The 27,502-nt window shown below is 37.7% G+C and overlaps 1 protein-coding gene across 15 annotated transcripts in view; it reads right to left on the bottom strand.

The window, feature by feature from the left end:
* Positions 1–1,245: 1,245 nt before the first annotated feature.
* ELAVL2 (ELAV like RNA binding protein 2) overlaps positions 1,246–27,502 on the bottom strand; it is a 167,288-nt gene continuing 141,031 nt past the window's right edge. For 8 of the 15 annotated variants that reach the window (XM_021708832.1, XM_021708836.1, XM_021708838.1 and 5 more), the window contains 4 exons: positions 16,628–16,781; positions 12,923–13,148; positions 4,599–4,637; positions 1,246–4,028 (listed from right to left, as the gene is read on the bottom strand). In XM_021708832.1, the coding sequence (XP_021564507.1) occupies positions 3,701–4,028; positions 4,599–4,637; positions 12,923–13,148; positions 16,628–16,781 (747 nt within the window). In that variant the 3' untranslated portion in view covers positions 1,246–3,700. Of the gene's footprint in view, positions 4,032–4,598; positions 4,638–12,922; positions 13,149–16,627; positions 16,782–27,502 lie in introns of all 15 variants that reach the window. The other 7 variants (XM_021708834.1, XM_008050562.2, XM_021708833.1 and 4 more) reach the window with 2 other exon arrangements.

Raw genomic sequence — 27,502 nt, 5'->3', positions numbered from 1 at the left:
AACGTCACAAAATTGGAGTATTAAATTCATATAATAAAAAAAGGGAGTATGAAGATTTAAGATTAATTGCATTGAAAGAAAAGGAAGCATGCTGTCACTCAACTATACTCTTGACTACTAGGTTGTGAATTCAGGACACTTACTTTTAGAATGGCTCTTACCAACAGCCGACAGATACGGTAACATTTTTAAAAATCATTTAGTGTACTTTGTTTTAAAAAGGTACTTCATGGCTGCGCTCGGTGACTCAGCCTGTAATCTCAGCACTTTGGGAGGCAGAGATGAGTGAACTGCTTTAGCCTGCGGGTTCGAGACCCACCCGGGCAACTTGGCGAGACCTCATCTCGACAATAAATCAAAAAATAGCCGGGCATGGTAGCATGCGCCTGTAGTTCCAGCTACTCAGAAGGTTGAGGCGGAAGGATCGCTGAAGCCCAGCAGGTCAAGGCTGCGGTGGCCGGGAGGGGCCACTGCACTCCAGTCTGGGCGACAGAGTGAGACTCCAACGCAAAAATAAAAAATAAAAATAAAAAGGTACTTCATTATTATATTGATTTCTCTTCAGCTCTACAGAAGTAGAATCCTTGCATGAAAGAACAGCAAGAACCCCTTTCCCCACCTCCCCAGGTCTGCTAAGGGTGTATTACAAGCATTGAACACCTAAGTGAAACACGGGGATGGCACAGTTTTATGACTGCTAACATGCAACACACACCAGCCCTAACCTAATACAGTTCCTGATTTTAGAGAAGAGTCTCTTGATAATCCAGCACTTGTACAACAAAAATAAGTTTCACACACCAACACTTAATCCCATGGGTGACTTAGATCTTGCCAGTAGAAGAAGAAGTTACTTTCCTTCTATCTGGTTTTTCTTTAGCTCAAGTTAAACATGTAAGGGTAATTCCCATCTGTGCAAAGGGTTAAAAGTTGAAGGTGAGCTACAGAATGATGTCCACAATCTACTTACCAAACCTCACAACTAGCAGATGAAAGTGTGTGCTCCTGTGAGAATTACTCACTCATTCTAGTAATATTTGAAAACTAATCAGGTGTCATTCAGTCAAAACGTTTTTTGCACATTCTACTTCAAATAACTTGCCTTTTGGAATTCTTACTATAGAGGTAACACTGCTTTCAACTAAAACTCTGAGGAAACCTCTTTTAACTCAGGAGAGCAAGTCTGTTTATTAGACTGAACACAGGAAACCCCAAAATGTGAATAAAGACCTACTCACCACACTGTTCTTTCCCTTCAACTTTGTTTATTGATGTACTGAACATGAAAAAGTACAAAGAATCCAAACACAAAAGAAAACATGTACAGCCTCTTAAATACTCAACAGAATATATTTTCTATTCCAACAGATGTGAATTAAGTCATACTGTACAACTTCAAATAAATACCAGCCTTACATTTTATTAAGTGCTCTGATAAACACTGTAAAGTGAAGCACAATTTGCATGCCCTCTCATCAATGCCTTGGTTTGCTACAGTAGTATTAGGAAAGAAGCATGTAGCTGCTGTTTTCCCATGAGGGAAACCTTATTATTATTTTTTTTTTAAAGTATATACATGTATTTTATTTTTTAGTTTTTTTTTTTTTTAAACGCAGAAGGTTAACTCTGACAATCTAAATGCACCTAAGGATATGAGAAAGTGCTAAGCCAATTGATTTCTGAATAGCATTGAGTGGGTCAGCATGAAAACTCGCTTATTCACTTTAGCACGCGCCTCACAGTATATGTACTGTACTATACTGAAAAATTTTATAACTACAATTTTAAATTAAAAAAAAAAAAAGCAACCGCAAAGATAATGTACAACTATGTTATGCATAGCACATTGCCTGTTCTAAGGGGAAGCATGTGAGCATCTCAGTTTATACAAAAAGCAGGACGTAACTATATAGTTCTCAGTGCATCCTGATGAAGGCATTTTTTTGCCTTCAGCTTTTTTGAAAATTTATTATAAGCTAGATGCTAATCAGAAAATATTTTGTATTTTTTAAAATTTCTTTCATACATGGTAAAGACTTATTTTATTATTTCCCCAAATAGTGGTTTAAGCATCATACAAAGTTAAATTTCAATAGCATACAGATATTTATGATTTTTGTATGAAAAATGTAAGGAAATTTGTTCAAAACCTATGGTTATACTCATTTTTTTTTACCACAAACATATTTATAAATGAAAATGTAGCATCACCATAAACAGCTGAAGCTAGACTATCTACAGACAAAATTAGCAACAAATCTGATGCACTGTAAATTCAAGTCCTCAGGACAACAAAAGTGATTAAGCAAGACCTCAAGTAACAATGTTAATGCCATTTACAAAGGAAAAAACTGATACAAAAACATTCAAAACCTGAACATCACTTGGCATGTAAGGGGAAAAAAAAAATCAAATTAGCTGAAAGGTTCATAAACACAAGGTCTTATTTACATTACACAAAGCTCAGGTGTTAGCCTTGAACGTAACTTTCAAAATACCTTCAAATATATCCAACTCAGATCACTTTTGCTGATTTGCTGCAGTACAAATCATGTGCAACATCTTTTTTTCCTTAAGACAAAACAATTCTTCAAACAATACTGCAAGTACATCACTAAACACCATGAGCTCTATCTGAAGGGATTTCTTTAGGAAGAACAGATTTTTTCCCCCATCTCTTGGTAATTTAAATTTCTTGCCTGCTCTTATATATTCTTTTGTAAATTTTTTTTTTGTTTCAAAATCACAAATCAATGTGAGCCACCTATCACATAATAACCAGGATGATCAGACGCTCCACTGGTGATTACAAAAATGAAACCAACAGTGCTTCCCCCATTGATTCTATTCCTTTCATACAAAGATCTCAAAAGTATTTTCTACATCATAAATCTTTCTAAATGTTCCAACCGCTGCAAATTTCCTGGTAAATTTTAAAAGCTCACTAGGTGTCATATGAAGAGATTTCTCAAAGTATTCAAGTCAAAATATTTGTTCCAGGACCAGTAAAAAGTTTCTCCAAATTTTCTTTTTTATAAAAATAGATGCTTTTTTTAAACCCACATCAAAGAGGCTCTTATCTCTTTGGCAAGGTACTGCTTTACGAAAAGTTCTCCAGTATTCTTACAATAAGCGTTTATAAGGTAGCCCCCCCTTCCCCAACCCAAATCATAATTATAAAATAAATACTGTTTTAACTTCATAAATAAAAATGTAAACTTCAAAATACTTTTCTTAAACAGACATAACAGCAATGCTTTAAATGTAAACCGAACACAAAGCTAATCAGAAAAAAGGAAAAAAAAGGGGGGAAAAAAGACACAACCAACTGAAGAATTACAACACAAAGCCTCAATATTTACTCACAGGTTCAAGGCAGTTATGTAAAAAGAAAAGAAATGTCTTCCCTTAGCTGAAACACTTTAAAAGGTCCACCTTCTTCAAAGAAGGCAATAGAATGCAATGTGACAGGTAAAAACCCTGTACCTCTTGTCCATATTCAAACATAAAAGATATTTAAGAAGTTTTAATTCAAATACTAGCAATAAAAAATCTCACATATTTCTTAGGATGCTAAGTAGTCGTTTTTATCCCCATCTCAACACTGACTTACAAAGACATTTACTAATGTATAAAGTTTCTCTTAACTTGCCTTTGTTGTATAGTTTTCATATATAAATGGACTGAGGACAAGAGCTCATTAGGCTTTGTGCGTTTTGTTTGTCTTAAAGGAGACCTGCAGGACTCTGTCTCCCAGACGGTATCCATTGAGGCTAGCTATCGCCATGGCAGCCTCATCATAGTTTGTCATAGTCACAAATCCAAAACCTTTGCATTTATTGGTGTTAAAGTCACGGATGACCTTCACGTTGGTGACAGCTCCAAAAGGCCCAAACATTTGCCACAGGATACTCTCATCTGCATCAGGAGCCAGGTTGTACACAAATATACACCACCCTGTTCCAGGGTGCCCAGGGATATTAATTCCAGCCAAACTGGTCATTCCGTCAATGGTCATTGGAGAAAACCTACTAAACAAAACAGTAAGAACATACACAAACACACACAAAATAAATACAGAGGTTGGTTACGGCAGTGGACTTATCTCGTCACCATCCCCACGAACTTTAATAATTCCCCCTTCCCCAGCAGATATACACAGCTAGCTGAAGTTTCAACCACGGTCTGTGTATGGCTTTGCAGTGACATGCTAGACTACTGAGGTATTAATCAGTTATGAAATGGCCATTATTCGCTGTACTAAATAGTACCCACAATACCAAAGGAATATATTTAGAACTCACTTCATGAATTAAGCAGGATTGGCGGAGGGGAGGGACCAACACACATGTAAACATGCTAAAACGTCGCAACGCAATATGAAACAAATGATGGTTTTTTTAAAAGATCAGGTGGCATCCAGTGGTATAAAAATATTCCTTGAGTCAACTGTGCTTCAAAGAGCAGCTTTTCATTAGGTTGCACATGCAAAATAAAACCCAACACAAACTTATGAGGGGTACAAATATCACTCCCAAAACCAAAGAAACTAATCAATTGTGGGAAGGGATATGAGTATCATGAACCTCTATCATTACCTCTTTACTCCATAAGCCATATTGAGCAGATTGTCCAACCTGCAAAACACACATTTAGCAAACTTCAGTTTTTAATTTTTCCCCTTAATATTCAAGAAAGTTGGGCTCATTACTGCCATCTTCCGAGGGGATATATTTGTACATTCATTATATGTGAAGCCTCAAAACAATGGGTCTTTGCATATTCCTGAGAGAACGGGCACCCACTGCCACAGGACAATGGCTTTGCTGACGAACAGTTTATCTAAACAAGGGTCAGTGCAGCAGGGGAAGCAGTGGTGGTCATCCGAGAAAACCATTCAAACAGGAAATCTGGAAGCTCCGGAATAGTTAACTTTTGGGTTCTCACCAGGCAAGTTCTAAGTGCTTCACATGTGCCTACATGTACTTTTAATTTTCACAACTCCATTGGTTCCTGTGGATACTAAGGCACACAGAGATGAAGGGGCTTGCCCAAGACTGCTGATATTCAAACTCTGCAATTTACAGAATTCTATAGATTTCCTCCTTTAATCTCGCAACTTTGAAGGACTTTCATCTCTCAGAATCAAAGAAGTAGAAAGAACCTTACAGAGAACCTGGACTAACCCTCCTATTTCTCAAATGTGCTCAGCTGAGGTCCAGAGAAGAAAAGAAGGCAAATCCACTGTACTAGTGAGCAACAGAGCCAGGGGTTCAGATCCGGTGCCTGATGTTGTATTTAAACTGTTACAGGAAGCGTCTCCTTACTCAGCTTTCAGAAGCCAGGCAGAAAACATACAAGTCAACTTGAGCTGCTCTTAAAATGTTTAAAGAAAGTGAATGGGGTGGGTCAAGTACTCATTAAAATCTTCTACTCTTTTCCTACAATCAAAAATTAAATTACTTGAGCAGTATTTGACACTTATCTATTAGCTTCAAAAAACCATTCTGATGTCCCAAATTTCCACAGTGCTTACCCATTAAGTACTGCGTTTTGAGGAGGTAGGCCTAAGTTAACATACAGCCCATATCTATCCTCAACTGTCACAATGCCCAACATTCCCCCAAGGGAAGTGGGGGCGGGGGGCGGGGCTGCAAGTTTTTTCTTTAACGCCTATGAAAGGTAGACTTTTTTTGGAAAAAGTCTGAACTTTATTGTCTAATCTGTGGCATCAAGTCAGGCTACAGCACACATGCAAAAGTCACTTCTTTTAATTTCTCAAAAGCCAAATCATAACCCCTCTTTCAGAACGGGAGTAGGAGGAATTCAGTCTCTCCACATCTTTGCTCTCAATCTTCTCCACAGGACATTTTGTGTTTTGTAAAAATGAAAGATAAAACTAAGCTCATGCAAAGTAAAGTATAAGGAAACAGAACAGACCACCACAAGGATCCTCACCTCTGTGCATGTCTGTCTTGTCCCACAACCTTACCAATGCACCATTTGAGTACAAAACCCAGTCCTAGATCATTGCAGGTTTACAATTTCTGATGACTGAATAAAGGCAATGGAGGTTACCAAAATTACTATCAACAACTTAATTTAGAATTAAAACCACCTCTGGAGAACCGGTTGGGTGAGCCTGTTTGCACATGTGTGAAAACTGCACATACATGGGAAGGCTTTATCTTCTACAGAGGTGATGAGTATAGTCAAAGATGCCATGCCTTTATACCTAAGAATAAAGGTCACAAATACTAGCAATAAAGACCAACACAAACTGGTTCTGACAATCACAAAATAACCTGATACAATTTCATCAAATTGCTGGAATGATCAATACAGAACGCATTTGGCTTGAACCTGGAGAACAGAACAGTGTATTGAGGTTTCTATTCAAAGTGCTAAGAGACTCAGAATACAAAGGCATCTTATCAATTCACTCAAGAGTTACACCAATTACACCCATTAACTGCATCTGGATAATGAAGTGCCATGCTTTGCCACCGCCCACTTAAGACAGCAACCAAATGTCCAGAGGTAGTTTTCAGTATTTTCACGACAGAGTGTAAACCAAATCTGCCCCAACGTGAATTACAGTCACAAGTCACTTAACAACAGGAATATGTTCTGAAAAATGTATCCTATGGTGATTTCATAACTAGGTGGACATAGATTGTGCTTGCACAAACCTAAGAAGTAAAGCCTACTACACACCTAGGCTGTATGCTACGGCCTACTGCTCCTAGACTACAAACCTGTACAACATGTTAGTGGACCAGACACTGTCGGCAATTGGAACAATGGTAAGTATTTTTGTATCGAACCATATCTACACACAGAAAGGTGATGCATTGTGGTACAACGTTATGATGGCTATAGTATCACTAGGTGATAAGAATTTTTCAGCCCATTATCGTCTTATAGGACCACCACATAGGTGTGGTCTGTCATTGATTGAAACGTTGTTATGGGACACATGACTGCATATGCACTGAGAGAGAGATTATCTTATTTTCTACCCTCCACCTCCCTTTCTTCCCATCCTGGAATGTCCAGGCAGGTCTGGGAATTTTATACCAGAATCTCTGAGGACCCTCTCAACAAGGCCTCATATCTGCCCTGTCTGTGAAGCCCTACGTGACACCACGATCTTCACTGATTTCCTCACTCATATCTCACTTTAGAAAAAAACCAGTCCTTGGGAATTTAAGTCAAGTTATCTACCTGAATCTCTTCTCTTTCTCCTCTCGGAACACCAAGAAGTGTGAGGAAGAGCATCAGACCTAGGAAACGGGGGCCCAGGCACTGCGGAAACCTCTACCTGTATGCAGCTGGGCCCAGAAGTTCTCCTTGCTCTCTCAGTGTCACACATCCATATTTCCCATGGAAGCTCAGAGAAGGCAGGGGTGCTCCACATGGTTACCACGCACCCCAAATCTAGTAGCAATTGGCAAACCACAAATGAGGCAGTTACAAGAGAAAATGGTGCAGAGCCTCCAACACAAGGACCACCATGACTCCTTAGAATTATATGTCTCTGCTGGGTCTGTCTATAGCTCAAGGACATCCTTCCTATATATGGTCATTGAAAATGAAGTCCATATTTAAATGCAGACCAAGCTAGTAGCTTTCAGCAGAACTCATGAAAGTGTGCATGATGATATACTACACTGGGGAAAGAAAATATGTAAGATTTCTAGTATTTAAAAATATTTTTTGTTCAATAGATGTACTGTAGCTAGTACTCTCCTCTCAATCCCAGGCTTCACATGCCTCCCTGAGGGAAAACTGGGCAGTCCTCAAGGAGAAAAGAGGTGGCTAGTGGCCTCTCACCTGCTCTTTAGTGTGAGTGTGATCCACTTTACAAATAACACATTAAGTGGATTTGGAGGATTAGATTAGACTGGATACCCTAACTTTAATTAGAATAACCTTCACTTAAAAAAAAAGGAGATTTAAAAGATTTCTTAAAAAAAAAAAATCAGAGTTGAGGATGACATCAAGTAAATGAAAAAGGGAGAACGTATTATTTGCCCCTCTCCTATACTAACTACATTATGAGATAAGACACAAGGCAATTCAATGTGTCTCACATAAAGTCAGACAGGAAATTCATAATTAACAGTATTATGGAATAGATCCTGCTTTAAAAGGCATTTTATTAAGATAGTAGGTAAATGGAAAATGAAATCAGTCAGTATAATAATTAGCATGACATTTAATATATTGCTTGCTTCATCTTTATCTGATCTTTGATATGTTTCATTAGTGTTTATAACACAAGTCCATGTGCATATGTAATATATGAAAAAAATGCACAATAGGGGTATGTGTGTAAACTTTTTCCATAAATAAGAATATATCTCTGATTTTAACTAGGAAATACTTTAAACAGAACCCTACTTTAGGTAGCTCATTCTCATTTCAAATGTGTTTATGAGCAGAAAATAAATAGCACTAGTGTCATTTTCAATAAATTTAGCTGACAGACTATAGGAGGGCCTATATGCAAGTAAAGTAGAATGATGGAATTAAAACCAGAAATAAAATTACGAAAAGGTTACTAATGGGTAGGAAATAAAACAAATAATGGTTATCAAAATCTCTCCAAAGCATCCATCAAGACCTGCTTTGAAGTAATCTACAACCAGATCATCAACTTACCACTTTATCCTATTAGATGGTATCTTCTTTAAGAAAGAGTAAAATTATTCTGGAGACTGATACTAGTTTCTTCCAAAAGGAAATTGTGATAATGCAACCAGCACATGCCTTAAATGCAATTCAAGTGCTGATTTAAAAGGCTCTTTTAAAAATGCATAAAGGCTCATTGAAACAGGCACACAGGCCATTAGACTAGATCATAGTCAATAAAATTAAAGCTGTTCCACAAGAAAATAACATAAAAAAATCTGGTTTAAAGTATAATTCTGATATCATATCCCAAGAACATACTTAAGGGGACTGAATTACACTATCCATTCAAATTAATAAGGTTTGCCTTATTTTGAAAACTGTAGTCAATTAATCATATAAGATCAGCAATATTCACGTTAAAATAATTATCTGATTATTCACATAGGTTCACTGAGCTATAAATCTTACACGCTCACTTTTAAAGTTAACCCTTATTACCTGGATTTTAATTTTTTGACCTTGAAAGATATGGTACACTTCAGAATTATTAAAAGTAGTATTTATCATTATTATTATTATTATTATTTTAAGAGACAGGATCTCACTCTGTTGCCCAGGTTGGAGTGCAGTGGTACGGTCAAGGCTCACCGCAATCTTGAACTCCTAGACTCAAGCCATCTTCCTGCCTCAGCCTCTGGAGTAGCTAGGACATGCCACCATACTCAGCTAGATTTCCTTACTTTTTTTAGAGATGGGATGTCGGCATAGTGGCCCAGGATGATCTTGAACTCCTGGATTCAAGCAATCCTCTCACCTCACCCTCCCAAAGCACTGGGACTACCGGCATAAGCTACTGAGCCCGACCTAAAAGTATTCTTAAGTATTGTGAAAATACATATAACATATATTCTCCACCTCTCTCAACTCTCAAGGTACCATGATAACGTAAAAATACACTGTTAGAAAGTTTCTAAGTGTGTGCTAAAAATTGACAAACTCAATGCAAGAGCATTAAAACACAAATATCAGGGACAAAATATCTGGACCTGAACTACAGAAAATAACAAAATGCCAACAAACCAAGCAAGCCCTTAATTCTACAACCTTTATGATGTGAAAGAAAATTTAGCTTTTATCCAAAATAATGGGGGTGGGATGGGAATTAAGGTCGTTTTCTTTGCTCCAGCCTGGACAACAGACTAAGACCAAGACTCAAAAAAAAAAAAGAAAGAAAGAAAGAAAGAAAACCACCAAACACTCATCAGGTTAAAGTTGAATTCTAGTAATAACTCCTTCCAACACTCAATCTAGATCAAACACCTTTACCAAGCACACAAACTTGTTCAAGTTTTATCATCCGAACCAATATCATGGAAGGAATGGAAAACGGGGAGAAGACAACAGTTAAGATGAGAATCTGAAAGGAGAAGAATAATCGCCCCATTTTCTGCAACCAGGTTTCCCTTACAACTCCTCTTATTCTCTTCTTCCAAAATTTCTTTCTATAGGAATCAACGAAAAGCAGAATTTCCAAGTTAATGATAACATATGGTAAAGATAAAAACACAGAATGGGCAGAAGATATTTTAAAAGATATTAAATTTGACCATCAGAACATTCTGTAAAGCTTTACCCAACCAAAAATAAAAAGCACAGCGCCTGCAGGGAGTGGGGCTAGGTGGAGTTGAGCGAGGATACCACAGTCATCAACAGCCTAATGTAAAACGTCAGTCACCTACAGGCCTTACCATTTCAATAATAAAGCACTCCCCTCAATCCTGTCTTTTTGGTCCTCTTGCTCAGTGTCCCTCAGAATTCAATCCTGTTTTCAGGAAGGCTGTTTCACTTAACTATCATAAAACAAAAACAAGACTTGCCAGGCTCGGTGGCTCAGCCTGCAATCCCGCGCTTTGGGAGGCTGAGGTGAGTGGATTGCCTGAGCCCCCAGGGTTCAAGAGCCGCCTGGGCAACTTGGCGAGACCTCATCTCTACAATAAATCAAAAAATTAGCCGGGCGTGGTAGCGCACGCCTGTAGTTCCAGCTACTTGGAAGGTTGAGGCAGAAGAATCGCCAGAGCCCAGTAGGTCGAGACTGCAGTGGCCGGGAGCGGCCACTGCACTCCAGTCTGGGCTACATAGTGAGACTCCAACTCAAAAACAAAAAACAAGACTTTAACCAGAAAAAAGAAAAAAAATTTCAATTTGAACTAATAGAGCTTTCTACTAACGATGAATATTTTATACTTCACAAGTGTTTAAAAAGATCAATCAATTTGAAAGAACTTCATCTAAGCTAAAACGTATTTTCTTGGCCCTCAAAAGTTTTGAAGTTAACTAGATAGGCTGCTTAGGAAATACATGTAAAATTCCTTCAGGCTTGTTTTCCCTAAATTTGCAATATACGTACGTATGTGCATGCGTGTGCCTCTGTGCCTGTGTGTATGTTATTCACTTAAGAACAATGCCACAGAAGAAACCTACAGGCAGAGCTAAAAAAAGGATTCGGTCATATTTCTTTCTTCACAAAGGCAAGCATCAAGCAGTCTCACGCATCTCTCCCTCCGGAGTCTAATCACCACTGCCATCCACTAAAATCAAAGGTGGCAAAGGCTTCTTTTCTGCCAATGTTTTTTCCTCAAAAAGTTATAGCAGAGTCTGAAGTGAGTACAAGCCTCAACCCGCTGGGGAGCCAGTCACCCAGTTCAAATGCAGCCTTATGACAATATCACCTCTTCTTCCCAGGCAAAGGCCAACTTACATAGGAATTTAATGTGGTGTCTATGGCAAATTCTCTTCTCATACCTCATAACAGTATTTCTTAAAAGGAAATATTTTGACTGATTTTATCTCCACTCCCTTCAGCATTCTAACTAACCCAATGAAAAAATACATGCAACTTAAGCTAGAAAACATATAACTTCTTGATCTTATTAGGTTATATTTGTGATTATATTTTTGGTAATTAACTATTCTGTCTCAGGAAGAAAAATAAAATTGACATGCACTTGGAATATAAAAAAATAAGTGTGGGGTTAGATGGCATTCTGGTTGCAGTATACCATATGGCCAAAAAGAATATTTTTAAAATGTCCTGGAAAATAAAAACTGAGTGACTTGCTTATGAAACCAAAAACTCTTTGTGCTCTGTTTAATTTCTTAAAGTCACTATTCTTCTAACATGCAGGTGAGGGATTTTTTTTTCTAGTAACTTCTAGATTAGTAGTTATTTCAGGATTAGAATAAAACTTTAAGGGGTAAAATATTTACACCTATCAATGAGTGTCTTCTATGGGCAAAAGCCAGGGTCATTCCATAGAGGTCTATACAGAGGTCAGCAAATTACCACACACAGGTTGAATCCAGACTGCCTGTCATCTGTTACTATATGGTCCAGAAGCTTTCACAGTTTTAAAGAGTTGTTTTAAAAAGAGGGAAGAGGGAAAGAGGCGCGCGCGCGCGCGCACACACACCCCCCCATGACCCCAAAAGCCTAAAATATTTACTATCTGATTAGAGCAAAGGTTTGCCTACCTCTAGTCTACAAAAAAAAAAATATTAAAATGAGATAAGAGGGGAGAAAGACCCATAGAAAAAAATATTAAAATGAGATAAGAGGGGAGAAAGAAAAAAATATTAAAATGAGATAAGAGGGGAGAAAGACCCATTTGTAGAAACTTCAAGTCACAGATTATGCATCTTTGGAGCACATATCTACAAGACAAAGTAAATGAAAGAGCTTGACCTAAAAATTGATAACACAATTTTAAAAATGTTACCAAGGGAGAAAAAAAACTGAAGAGAGAAAATCGAAAGCACTGGAAATAGTCAAGATGACCTCCAAAATCTACAGGTTGGAATTTCTCAACCACAGCACTACTGATGTTTGGAGCCAGATAATTTGTTGTTGGCTATGCTATACGTTGTAGGCTATTTAGCAGCATCCCTGGCCTCTACATACTAGATGCTAGTAGCACCCATACTTAAGTCATGCCAACAAGAATGTCTCCAGACATTGCCAAAAGTCGCCTAGGGGACAAAAATCACCCCAGGATCAGAATCACTGCTGTAAGTTATTGTTTCTTTTGTCACCACCTTCAATATTAGCAAAAGACACTATTCCCCTAGCAGGCTCTCTCTGTGCCCATAAGAAAAGGAAAGCAAACAGTAACAATAATAATAATGATGATAAAAACAATCCCAAAATCCTGTCAACACAAATACGGTAAACCTGAGTGTTCTCTTTCAGTTTCATAGCTGGGCACAAGAAGCAGACCAGACTTACCTAAAACGCTGTGCCTGCTGAGCTAGCGGTCCTGGATACCTTCTGTTTGGAGACTGGTACAGCTGGGAAAGGATGGCCTGATTGGTTTTTTGGCTTGGATTATTAGCAAACTTTACAGTGATTGGCTCTGTGGCACCAGGAGGTTTCTGGCCATTTAGGCCTTTGATAGCTTCTTCTGCCTCAATCCGCTTGTCAAATCGAATAAACCCTACACCCCTTGATATGCCTATGGTAGAATTGAGTAAAGATTTGGGAAAGAGGGATTGGAAGGAGAAGGGAGGGAGAGAAGAAAGGAAAAATTAATTTCTCCTTCTCAAGAGCATATTTTTACCCACATGTAACATTTGCCAAAAAAAAAAATCATGCCAGGAGAAAAGTTTTACCTTAACTTACTAGCAATTCAGTTTAGAATCACAATTCTGCTATTTTTAAAAAATACACAGTCACCTAAACAACCTGAGCGCCCATTATTATATGCCTTCCAATAAACCAAGAAGACAAGCATGTCCGTGTTTTTTTTCTTTCTCTCTCTCCCCCAACCCCTCCCTTCCTCTCTTCTTACCATACACTCTCTTTAATATCAACAGCATGCCTGAGTTCCATTTTTCATATCGTGCCATAGGACAAACAGCTCAGAAATGAGGGGCACAGTAGTTCCTTTCCTTGTAACAAGGAGAACAGAACCAAGCATTTGCTAAAAATGCTACAAAGCTATGCCAAAAATACATACACTGTGGTGGAAAGATGTATTTCAGCTGAAATTTTAAATCTATTCCGCTTAATAATATTGTACAGGACATAGGTCCTTAAAGAAAAAAAAAATTGTCTGAAGAGGCTCTTCCAGTTCTCTGAAGTGCCTCCATGGTTTAACTAGCTATACTTTTATTGGAGAAATAATATTATAAGGAGATAAAGAAATAAAAGAGGACCTAGATTTTTAAAATACATAAATAAATAAGAAAGCATCAAAGCTTTCTGGCCTCTCAGCAGCATCATTCTTGACTACAGAAGATCACTCCCAGTCCCATATTCTTCCCACTGTGAAAGACAAGAATGGGGAAGCAGAGGGACAACCAAGAACCATTCTAGTTTATGAGAAATGGAAGAGAGAAAATTGACTCATTCTATTTAGTTAGTGTGAACAAGCTAGTGGGGGGGGACCAACAGTTATCATGAGATAAGCAGCTGTAGAAAAATGCTCTTTGGCAAGTAAACTGGTTCTAGCAGCACTAGCTAGGTCTACCTATGATCCTACACACTCAGGATGAACTCTCAGTTAAGACATGAGATGGGCTTTCTTTATCACAAGTGATAGCTACTCTCAATTCACCAAGATCTCAGTAAGAATCAATGAATTAAAAAGCATGAACAATACAAACAAAATAAAGCCACATTTTTGTTGCTTTGAACAAATTTATCTGAATTGCTAGGTCTAGTAGCTGGGAAAGTACAGATGATTCAGAGTATGTCAATGAAAAAATGAGGGACTGCTGAAAAGAGTACGTTGAGAAAAGGTACTAGGTCACTGTAATTTCACTTTAAAAAGAAGTGAAATGAGGGTCTACTTGCTTCACAATTAATACTGTGTAAGGTCAATGGCTTAAATTTTCCAAGGTAGATAAGGCACTTTTTTTCCATAGTCGTTTATCTCAGACAGCCTCTATCATTTTAAGCTTTTCTATTTTAAACTATATCTACTGCACATTATTACCACCTGATGGCTGAATAAGAAAATTGCAGGGTTTCATTTTTCATTTAAAGTAAATTGAACAAGTTCACTTGAAAAGTCGTAAGTATGAAGATTAAGTCATGGAATGATAGCAAACACACCATTTATCTACCAGGTCCTATTAAGAATTAATAACCTCCAGAGCTTAGCTGTTCCATCAGGAAAGTATCAGATCAGCAATAAAACAAAGCTCTATACAGGTTAAGTCACCTGAACCAGGGTTACTCAAACTTGAGCATGCATCAGAACAACTTGTGGGTAAAACTGCCACCCTCAGAGTTACTTATATTCATAAAGTTTTGGATGGGGTTTAAGAATTTTCATTTCTAGCAAGGCTCCGGAAAGATGCTGATGCTATAGGTGTGGGGACACTCCTGAGAACTGCTGACTAAATCACAAAGTGGCAAGCTAAATACATCTGTGATCCCACATACTCAGAATGAACTGTCAGTTAAGATATACAATGGGCTTCCTATGTCACAGGTGACATCGACTTCCAATTCACCAAGATCTCAGTAAGAATCAATAAATTAAAAAGCATGAGCAACATAAACAAAATAAAAAGACATGTCTGTTGCTATGAACAAATTTATTTGAATTGCTAGGTTTAGATTTCTATTTAACCCCAATTATTAGTCTATGTGATAACAACACAGTGTGACAGAATCTAAGTATCCTATAACAACGAACACAGTGAAGAAGACCATAATTTATATACTTTCACATGACTAAATTTTACAACAGCAAAATCTATAGGCTATTCTACTAGGCATGCAAATCGAGTGGTAGAAATCTGTCTACCCAGAACTGTTACAGTAGTGCTTTCCATGAAGCCTATTAACAGCACAGAGGGGGGCAACATGAGCTAATCTGATCAAATTCTGATAAACTAAATTGATCTTCACTTGAAGATAAAAAATTGGCTTAATCTTATTTTGCAGTTAAGTCACTATTTTAAAAAAAATTAGACACTGTAATATATAATGCATATCCAGGATAATATCATTATGAGGGAAAAGAAAAAGAAACAAATAATAAAGAGAAAAGCTACCTTTAAAAAAAAATCATCCACAAATTCTTATGTGGTTGGCTTGAATAAATGGCACTATGGGTACTTCCCCCCTCCCTTTAACTTGTTTCTCTATTTTTAAAATGTTTCTAAGAGTATAAGTATTGTGTTCATAATAGAAAAATACATCTGTACTTTATTCTTAAAATCCATAATCAGATCTGTAGTCCTAGTTTTCCTTTAACTAAAAGACTTGGCAGAACAGCTCCTTTACATTCAATGGTGTTTTTGTTTGTTTGTTTGTTTGATTTTGTTTTAGGAAGTGGGATTTATTGAGAGGACAGAAAAACTCCCACAGTGAAAGGGGATCCAAAGAGGTTGCCCAATATTCAAAGGTTTTAATAAACACCTTAGTCTTCCCAATTTCAGTTTATCTGAAAGTTACATTAGCCATAAAATACATCTTTACCATTCAAAAAATTTCATACTCTCACGTAGGCCATACAGCATGGCATGGACCTAGAAAACAGCTGAACAGCAATTACCGTGTAGATGTAGTATAATCTACCCTTGGAGAACTAGCTGCAGACTGCTGCATTAAACTCTGCTTTTTTTTTTTTTTACAAAAATAAGACTGTTTATTAGTACTTTACAAGCAAGATGGGAGCTTTTTTCACATCGTAGCTTGGCTATGAAGATTATAGCATCTAGAAATTTATTACAAGCCATGAAACAGGCTTCAAACCTGAACCTTCAGGGTGGAAATGACTCAAGCGCACACACTATACTCCACAATCTATTTTTGTGCATGCATATTTATGAACAACTCCAGCAGAAAATTTCATTTTCTGGCCCACATATACCTTTGATGTGTTCTAGAGGCAAGATTGTTGCATAGAAAGACAGAACACTTCATAACCTATAGTCAGAGAGGGCAAAAGACTGTACAGAGTGGCTGTCTACTTACCAGTGACCTGGTCAACAAGAATACGAGAAGTAATAATGCGTCCATATTGTGAAAAAAGTTGTTCCAACTCCTTCTGGGTCATTGTTTTTGGAAGTCCACTGACATATAAATTTGCATCTCTGATAGAAGCTGAACTTGGGCGAGCATAAGAAACCTAGAAAAGGGAAATAAAATGAAATGTATATGCATACTCAGTCACCTCCTTTCAGAAGCTTTCTCATAAGGAGCATACAACAAACACTGAAGTTAAAGCAAGCCAGGCACTAACTGCTTTACTCATTTGTGGAAAAATTCTAGACAAATGGGAAGCGGAGAGGAGAGAGTATTTACCCCTAGAGGGTTTGTAAGCTCTCAAAACAGACCAGGGGTACTTAATAGCATGGTACCACTCATGGTAACAGGCTGTCCTCTGTGGGGCCAAGTCCCCAGAATCAGGATTTGGGGCCAGTCATTCCAACTTTAAAGATTTTAAATGTACTGGACACATTTTGTTTTCCAACCTCTCCCATCTTTGAGGGGTGAGGGTGGTGACTTTATTATAAAATTGATTTATCAGTAAGTATGCCCTTTTGATTGATGCCAAAATAACTATCTCCCATAAATTCCCAGGAATTTAAACGTGTGAATGAATTATAGACCCCTTTATTCTGTCCATTGTCTTCTCATCCACATCTCTTTAATCTTGAATTTCAAAAGGTCTTAAGTTCCTTTCATTAACCTTATCTGTCATTTTCTATACTCTTTCAAAAAACTTACTGTTTTTGAGATATAGTATACAAAATTCTACAGGATGTTAAGACAAAAGTCTGTGTGCATTTGTTTATAATTATCACTTCTCATGTAAACTCCATGAGAGAAGGTACATCTGTCTTGCTCATCACTGTCTCCCCACTGTCTAGTCAAGTCAATGCCTGGCACATGATAGATACTGAAATATTTGGTGAGTAAAGTCTCTTCAATACCCCACTGATCCTGCAGGTCCACCCCACAACAGTTTTCTGAACCATAGCATCTAAGGGACAGTTCATCAAATCATCTTGATCTCATGCCCAAATTGTAATTGATGGCTCTTTGCCTGTAACCTATCTCTGCCAATACTTAAATAGTCTCATGAGCTATTTCTGACCACATTCCCTTGGTTTAACTGTAAGCTCTTCTTTTCAAGGAAAGAAATTTTACAATATATTCCACATTCCATATTATTCCTAAAAATGGTCAATGGGTCTAATTCTAGAATTGATTTGTTGATAATATTTATCTGTATGTTGATATGATATAAAATTTGTATGGTGATATGATAAGTAATGCCTGCTCATTTTATCACTAGTACCCACCTTTAATCCAGTTTATTACAAAAATATCCTTTTCCAATTTATACAAATCTTTAAATAACTTTCAGTATAAAACACCAAGTATTTCCTTCATAACTTAAATTATGCCCATAGCTCTGTTACATTTTTTTAGCTTTCCAAAGCAAAAAAAATAACCACCACCAAAAAAACCCATCATAACCCACCATAATAGTGCTAACATTTAACACTCCTGCCCTATATTTTAAAGTTATATTAGCACTGTTCTGTCCTACAGAAAGAAGGAATTTTGATTAGCAGCAGAGAGAACGTTGATAGCTTTTCACATACTACGTTATTTTTCCCTATGCCTAAACACTTAAAAACAATAAAGATTGGGGAACTTAAAATGCAAATGAAAAATAAATGAGAACCATGCCCTGTGCAGGGAGAACGCCAAGCTCACGGACCAGATGTGGCAACTGCTGAGTGAGAAAGCCAGCCTGCTGGCCCAGGTGTGGCCCCCCAGCGTGTGGGGTAGCTTTGCTCAAAGCCTTTAACAGGGACTCCACATGGTTTCCTAACTTCATGATCCAAGCGGCCTCTTAAATGACTTTGAGGTCAGGTCTTCGAATGAAATCCTAAAGGTAGCATTTTTAACCAGCTGCCTCAGTGGGGCAGCAGAGCAGTGGGTGGTCTCCTACATTAAGAGGGAGCGCCCCATCCTGGCTCAACACAAGGATTTCGTGGACACACTCAAGTGGGCCTTAGGCAGGACCAGAAAGAAAACCATCGGCCAGGAACCCAGTCCTGGGGAGAGCCACTCCACAAGGCTAGTCCTGCTTGGTTGTTTCACAATAGTTTTTCGGTTCCAAACTGCTGGGCTCTAACCCTTCATGGGAGGGTTGGCCTCACTGTTTCTTGCCAGCCTCAGTGCCTTTGCACTGTCCAGCAACCCACCTACTGCCAGGGATCTGTTAGAAATTGAATAGGCCTCCCAGAATCACACCCCTGTCACTGCCATTTCTGAGGACTGACCACCTTTGGAAACCAGGGCCAAACTTGGAAGGGCTAATGTTTGTCACACCCCTGGAGACTGATTTGGATAGCTCAGACCCGGAGACAGTTTCTGGGGTTAGTGTGCCTGACAGCCAGATTTTGACATCCCTCCCACTCCTAACAACTTTTGCACATTCATTTTCTGTTCCGAAATCACAGCAATCTCACAGATTGGGCCTTTTAGCCAGAGAAACCCAGGCACAGGACGCTACCTGGAAAAAGAGCTTACTTTTAAATTTTCCATATGTATCTTTACTATATTCCTGGCATTGTAGGGCTCGGTGTTACAGAAGAAACAAAAATGAATGAGGCAGATGTACGTCATCAAGAACACCATTATGTTCTACGAAAAAAATGTAAAAGCTTGTTGTGATGGTAAAATGATGCTTTTGTGTGTAAAGAACTCATATAAAACTCTTATCACATGGCTTTTTATTTACCTTTAACCCCACAGTTTAAAGGTATATGTTAAAATACACATACATACATATGCAGTTTAGAAAGGACACAGAAAATACAACTTGAGCAATTTTTATGTTTGCTACTGAAGAGGGTGCCTTTAAAACTGTATTTAACTCATGGCCAAAAACAATAATGAGAAGTAGTCTTGAGTTGTTTCCACTTAGCTTTATTCCCTTATGCTAAAGAGAACAGTATTAACTCCCTCTTTTTGGCTAAAGTACATTTTTGGGCCACCGTTTTCTGTCATTAAAGACATTTCTTGATTAAAGTTCAGTTAAAAAGAAAAAGAAATGAAGAAAAATTTCACCTGATCAAAATAATGTAAACGAAATCCAGTCTTGGGACTGTTACAAAGTGACAAAACACAGCCACCGAATTATATATGCATTCAATGAGATGAATAAACGAAAACTCAATTTATTTTCCAGAGCACAATTCTCAATTATCAAGGAAGCTAAAATCCTCCACCACTTGGGACCCACGTCTGTATCAGGGGCTCCATGGCTTTGTTTCTGTGGCAGGTAGCTCTCAACAAGTCAGCTGCTATTCTGCTCGAGATCACGGGACTCAAGTGCTCCCATGAGGAAGGGCCACCTCCCATGGGCTCCAGAGGAAGCATCTACAATCCTCAAAGGAGGCTAGCTTCTAATGACTGACAAGCAAGTAGCAGCAGCAGCAAGTCTACATGAGATGGAGCCCAGCATGAGGCAGTGACAGTGGTTAGAGGTAATGGCTCTCTTACCAGTGTGCCTGTGCAAAACTAGGTTCAACTCATTATGCGATTCATAAACTTGGACCAAGTTCTTCAAGTCTATTACCAGAACTGTTCCCTCTTTGTATCCTTATTAAGAACAATTAAGTAATTTCTAATTCACAAGAAATTCTGTGCAGAACGTAAAAACCTATGTGACTACATCATATTATTTACCTCTACAGGCATCTGAAAATGTAGGTAAAAACCCAGACCATTAAATCTTAGAGTAACCTGAGTCCATTACTGTGTTCTAGAATAATTTACTTATGCAGTGACATTCACTGCTTTGTGCATTTCAGATGAGTGTGGGTGGTGTCGTAAAAGTTATCCTAAAATATATTTAGGAAAATGCATTTATATTTAGTGCTTATATAAAAGCTTTGAAAACATACTTGGGTCGGCTAGATGTTTTGTTTTCCCTCCCCAATGTCCAATCTTCCATTCACACCACTTCTTTAATTCCCAGCCACATTAAAAAGGCTCCAAAGACAAACCTTCTCAAAATAGCATTTTTTTCAGAAACTTTATCAAAGAGCCAGTTTCCATTATTGTACACAGGACAGAGGTGTCTATATTATATAAAAACACATAATGGTAATAATATTTAATATTAAACTTACATGTCGGGGCTTATAGGACTTCACCATTTACAAAACATTTTCAAAAACTACAGTATTTGTCTGTGCCTCACAACTCCCTGAGACAGGGTACATATTAGTATTTTTTAGCTGCAGAAACAGGCAAAGACAAGATAAATAACATGCCTAAGTTGGTACATAACTAGTGCCGAATTCTGGATTCAAACTCTGATCTTCTTAGCTGCAAGTTCTTATCTCTTTATTCAGTTTTTCTTCCACAATATCACACTATGATAATGAGCTTCTCGGTTCACTTGTTCTACAAGTTTGGAAAAATTAAATGAATCTTGGCTGTTTCTTAAACGCACATACAAAGAAACTGGACACTGACAGAAAGCAGGATGCCATTAGAAACTAGAGTTAAGTCCCAAGTTATTTTATTTCACTTTCCATTAGTATTCTTTAAAAGCAAATTTCCCTAAGAAAAGATAAGTGGCCACCAATTAAGATTAACCAGAGAAATTGCACAACATAATTAGAATTTTAAGACCAATTTTTATTACTTCATAATTCTTAGAAACAAGCACCCCTAACCACTTCTAGGAAATAAAGATGTAAGGAAGGACAACTGCCCTCCCCTCTACCCCACCTTCAGACCAGTACTCCAGGTCTCACCTTTATGGTTTCTTAGGATTAAAGCATCTCCCTTTCCCTTCCTCTATATTAAGGATATTACTGTCATCAACATCCTCCCTTCCAGGAAAAGGAAAACATTTCTGCTTCTTCCACCTCCAAGGATTATAAATAGAAAATGTGCTTAGACCAAAATGGGAAGAAGGCTTGCAATGGAGTAAGAACGTACACCCGGGAGGCTCACTTCAGTTTACCGAGCCAAATTTTGTATCTAATACTTATCAGCAACACTCTCCATTTGGACTTCCCCCCCCCCCGTGGAATTGGAACTTGTACTGGGTCTTGCTTTAATACTCACCTAGAGAACCACGCAGGGGCTATCTTCAACTTCAAAGTGTTAAGTATCTTTGTGGTTCTTCAAGACTAAATTCCCTTGGAGAAGACCCAAGAGAGGGTTTGCTTTAAATGACAAATTCTGTATTAGAAATGCTTCAATACAATGAACTTCCAGCATACGCCCTCCTGGGGTCAAAATAGCTTTTCCCTCCACTTGCAAGCAACTCTCCAATCTACATTCACTGGATTAACATATGGGTTTAGATTTTAAATTCCCACTGCCATTTAAACAGGTGAATATTTAATGCCTGAGGAGCAAGGTTATGAAATGTCAAAACTACTAAGTGAAGGATCTAATTTAAGAGGCAGCCAGAGAGTCTGCAATTTAAATATTTAAAGATGATACAGAGAGTATAACACTGAACACCAATCTACTCCAAAGATAGCAATTTAAAACACAGGTTTATTCTGGAATTTCTCACAACCCTACAAGTGATATAATAAACAAAGACAAGTGATACTGAAATTACATGAGGGGAGAGGAAGAGAGGCAGTTAGAAGTAACAGGTCAATAAATCTCTAGCGAATGGCTTCTCAAATTGTTCTTCACAAATGAAATAAGACTGGACAAAATAGAGATAAAAATAGATTCATCAGGCAATTGGGTCTCAAAAATGGAATAGTTTGAAATACAGTATATTCCTTGGAATTAAAAACTCATTTCCAGCCAGGCTCGGTGGCTCAGTCTGTAATCCCGTGCTTTGGGAGGCTGAGGTGAGTGTACTGCCTGAGCCCGTGGGTTCGAGACCTGCCTGGGCAAATTGGCGAGACCTCATCTCTACAATAAATCAATCAGCTGGGCATGGTAGCGCATGCCTATAATTCTGGCTACTTGGAAGGGTGAGGTGGAAGGATCGCCAGAGCCTAGCAGGTCGAGGCTGCAGTGGCCGGGAGCGGCCACTGCACTCCAGTCTGGGCGACAGAGTAAGACTCCAACTCAAAAAAACAAACAAACAAAAAACCAACCTCATTTCCTCATCAGCAACTAAAACTAATTATACATTAAAGATGCAAAGATGAATAATATATACTAAGAGTGAGCTATCAAAACACAAGTTAATCAAAATACACAGGAACAAAAACATCTTATGAATAAGAATTTCTACTTTATTAAATGTACATAGTAATTGTTTAAATTCCCAGGAATCACTTTCACTAGAAGACCATCTAAATGCATTTGTCCAAACATAAAACTACTCTTGTTTCTCTGACTCATCAATGGGAAGATCAGTAACAGTGGACATTAATGCCAATAGATTAAAGTGATCAACTCCATAAATGAACAAAGCAATTCCTTCTTCTATAAACTAAGAATAGGTGAAAAAACACCCACTGTCAAGATCACCAATGAACAACTCTTATCACTTGTCAATTAGTGACCCAGGACTACAAACATTAAACCTGAAAATTAGAAACTTGCTACTTTAGACTTTTTATTTAAAAAGTGCATTCAATCTCTCCAGCTGAAAGGAGCAGGTAAGGTCATAGCTATGCCTATATAAACTGAGTTAAATGCTGTTCATATTTTTTTAATGGAGTCTTGATGGGACTATCTGATAAATGACACTCTCACTAAATAAAAAAGTTAGCTCTGGCTCTGGTGGGCAGAAGCAAAGATCTTGTGATTGTACGATGGCTATCGAGACAGATGGCTATACTAGATGCTCCAAAAAAGCTGAGAAGTACAAAGAAGATGGCATCTCTAACCACAGAATTCACCCAAAGTAAGACTTGTACTTTGATCTGTTTCTAAACGCAAAACTTACCAGAGCAGGTGTCAAACACACATCAAGGTATATGCCTATCAAGTGCAAGATAAAGGTTTCAATAAGGAAGAGCATATTTCACAATGGATCAAAAACGAATAAATCTGAGAGAACAGTAAGAAAGGCTAGCTCCAGCATAGGTGTTAGAGCTAAAAGAATTGTCACATCTAACAAGAAGGCTTCTAAAAGGTATTATAGATTAGAGCAGTTAATTACCTTTGATGAATATTCCAAGATATAAAGTTTAGAAAACTTCATCAATGAAATACACATATGGAACCTCAAATTTTATTTAAACTGGATTTGTTGGATGTTTTTAGGATGAAATAATGATTGCTTTAATTCAAGTAAGAAGTTCAGAGATACTATGAAAAATATTTGATCATACTATTTTCTGCTTAAAATTCATTTCTCAATATGGAGATTCAAGTCCCTAGAGGCAACACAATCTTCACCAGCACACTGTGATGTGTTGCTGATGGGGGAAAGGCTTCCATTGTAGAGCATAAAGAAAATACTGTGATCATTGAGTCCAATTTCAATTTCTTTACATTAAGAAAAGAGGAAGACTGAGGCACAGAAAAGCAGAGTGGGTGTAGGATTCAGGAGTCTTGACTCTTCATCAAGGGGTTTTCCATTATATCATTAGGCTACAATACAGTCCTCAAAATCATGAGGTTTTCTAGCAAAATAACGGTTATGAGGAGGAAGCCCAGACATTCCTAAGGAGACATCAGAAGAGATATTGCAAGAAGCACCTCAGCTTTGCTAAACAAAGTATTTTCTTACATACATATAAGGAAATATGAAACACATCAAAATGAGTCGTTCTTTTAGGACAGTTGCTGTATATCTTCTACTAGTAAGTTTTGAGAATTATTTATGAGATGCTTGAGAAAAATGTAATTATGCAGGGATAAGGGGAGAATAAAGAGAAAAAAAAATCAAGCTAAGAATTTTGAGACTGGTATTTTCAACCACTTAAAATGTACCTACAATAGAATATTTTTTATATTATTTCTGTCCTTTAAAAAAAATTACATACCACTTAACAGAAAGGGAAAATAGAAAATGATTGTTTATGTCAGGAAGATTCTCATCATTTTCAAGTTTGAGTGCAAAATCATTATATAAAAGTAAAGGCACGCTGGCACAGTGACTCAAGCCTATGATCCTAGCACTTTCGGAGGCTGAGACCAGAGGATTGCCTGAGCCCTGGGTTTCAAGATAAGCCTAGACAACTTGGTGAGACCTCGTCTCTATAATAAACCAAACACTGCTGGCATGTTAGCATGTGCCAGCAGTTCCAGCTACTTGGAAGGCTGAGGCGAAAGGATCACCTGAGTGAGCAGGTCGAGGCTGCAGTGGCCATGAGCATGCCACTGCACTCCAGCCTGGGTGACAGTGTGCGACTCCAACTCAAAAAAAGGCAGTCAATCTTCAACTTAAGATGAAGTTAAGAGTAAATAACATGTAAGAGTAAATGACCATATGATATTGTTAAAGATAATATGGAAACTATCAACTAGCTACAGAAAAAAAGTATGCTGGTTGTAATATCTGTAGTATGCAACTAATCAGAAACTGCAGACCTGACAAATTAGACCTCCTTTCTCGCACATCTTAACCTCAGCCTGTGAAAAACTATATTGAGTACATTTTATTAAATGCCACCCAAACAGTTTCATTCATGTGTATCACTTAAATGGAGGCCTAAATAGGCGGTCCCGACAGATATCTTTATTTCTTACTAAAGCATAGCTGATAGATAATTTCTGCCCTTTCCCTGTTGCTTCTCTTTGGCTGTGGTACACACTGTTGGTTCAACAAGGACATCGCATGCTGTTAAAGGCAAACGGAGTATTTGTAAAGAGATTCTTGAAATGCAACTTAAAGCAGCTACAAATGCCTTCTAAATTCTTAAGTATCTCTGCAGGCAAAAGCATTTAACAAAAAACAAAACACAACACAGCAATAGTCGTGGACGTGGCATCTGAGCAGGGGTGGCTGAATCAAACCTACTACAGCAGCAGTGGTAGACTAGTCATTCCAAAATCTTGAGGAACCTGTCATACAAAATGTACCTTATTCCATTTCCAATTCTGTAACTTCACTTAGCCCATTCAAATTTTAGAAAGTGATTACACTAAAGTGGTATAAAAAATAGATGCAAGTTTCAGCTGTAACTACCAAAGAGTCTATCCCTACTCTTTCTGCATTAGGAAGTTTTCAGTAGTGGTTAAGAAAGCTAACTTCCTGAACTTTGAAATGAGTCTGCTTATTTGACCACATAATCTTTCTAAATATTAAGTAACATGAACAGGCTGGAATTGAGGCAAGTATGAGTTAGTTTAGTACTAGCGCAAAAATCTTATAAAAGGCAGAACAGAATGCATTATCACTGGTGAAGTTTTGGCCACTACAGAACATATTATGAACCAGTGGCCAGAATTGAATGATTGGACTAGAGCCCTCCAAAGTTAAGAAAGAGAAAAACATAGGGTATGGGACCACACAAAGCTAGGTTCATAACTGGAATGATTTCCTTAGGTCCTTTTAAAGCCTCTATTTCTTTATTTGTTTGTGATGCTAATGATACTATTTACCTAATGGGAACTTTACAAGTATTAAACAAAACAGTAAAACTATTAGCACAGAGCTGGAGAATCATAATAATGTCTGTACCGTAGTAATGGTGCTATAACATATAACAATACAGATAATGGCAGCTCCTAATTTCATAAGCGTTTATCATGTGCCAGACAATATTCTGTATATGTTAATTCAACTGATCTTTACAACAAATTCATGAACTGGGTATTATCACCATCACCATCATCCTCAATTAATGGAACAAAAATTCAAATATTACTATTATCTTTGAGACAAGATAAGTCAACACAGAGAGAGAACTGGCACAAGAACAAGACATACACTTTGACACCAAAACCTTGAACAAGGATTGGCCTACATAAGGCTTCTTCCAAATCCATGGTAATTATTATTAAAATTAATTCCTGAATATTCCAGATATTGTGTAAGATGACAGCAGGTGAATCTGCTGAGATTCCTGTGGCCTGGCTGGAGAATGGCCTTACTGTTATACAGAGCCAACATTCAACACCTTTAAATGGGTTGACAGAAAAGCTCCACTTAATTTTATTTCTCCTGTCAAGTCATTACATATTAAATCCTCCCACTTCCTCATTCTCCCTCGTAGAGTTTTACAGCCTAAACCAGTAAAGTAAGATGTGAAACGAGAGAGAATACTTCTGGGAGAGAGAGTAGTAGAAATTAAAAAACTGACTTCATGGAATAACTTCTAACTTCAGATTAGAGTTATATGTATGCTTCTGCATGTAGGATGGGCTTCAAGTCACCAAGAAGTCAGCTGCCTAATGATTCAATATAATTTCTCAGTATTTAAAAAATACAAGCAGGTAGCACTACAAAACTTTCACTTTAGACATTTTCATTAATTATAAAATGAAGTCATTAGACAGACCGAAAGAAAAATTTCAGTACTCAGTCAGTACTCAGATGTGTTGGAGCCTTCTTAAATACTGCCAGAGAACCAGACTGCCCAAAGCTTCTTCCCAAGGTAACAGTACTTCAATTCAAAGTTTTCATATGAGAGGGACACCCCAAAACCCAGAATTAAAAAAAAAAAAATTGTGTATTCATTCTTACATGTTTAAACTTAGGTTACCTTCAAAGTACTCTCCATTTGATGCAATATACCTATCGAAACACTTTTTCCACTGCTCAAAACAGTTTCTGAACTCATTCATTTTGATGCCTTTCCATGCTCCTCCAATGTTTGTATTCACCTCTTCCATATGGGCAAAACATTTCCCTTTAAGGTTTTTTTTTTCATCCAGAAGAAAAAAAGTCACTTAGTGTAAGATTGGGTGACCAGGGAGTGTGGGGCACGGGGG

The sequence above is a fragment of the Carlito syrichta genome, unplaced genomic scaffold (genome assembly GCF_000164805.1).
Source record: "Carlito syrichta isolate Samal-C Ts95f unplaced genomic scaffold, Tarsius_syrichta-2.0.1 Scaffold151160, whole genome shotgun sequence".
NCBI lineage: Eukaryota > Metazoa > Chordata > Mammalia > Primates > Tarsiidae > Carlito > Carlito syrichta.
Note: the sequence above shows the minus strand (reverse complement) of the source record. Positions and strands in the feature narration are given on the sequence as shown.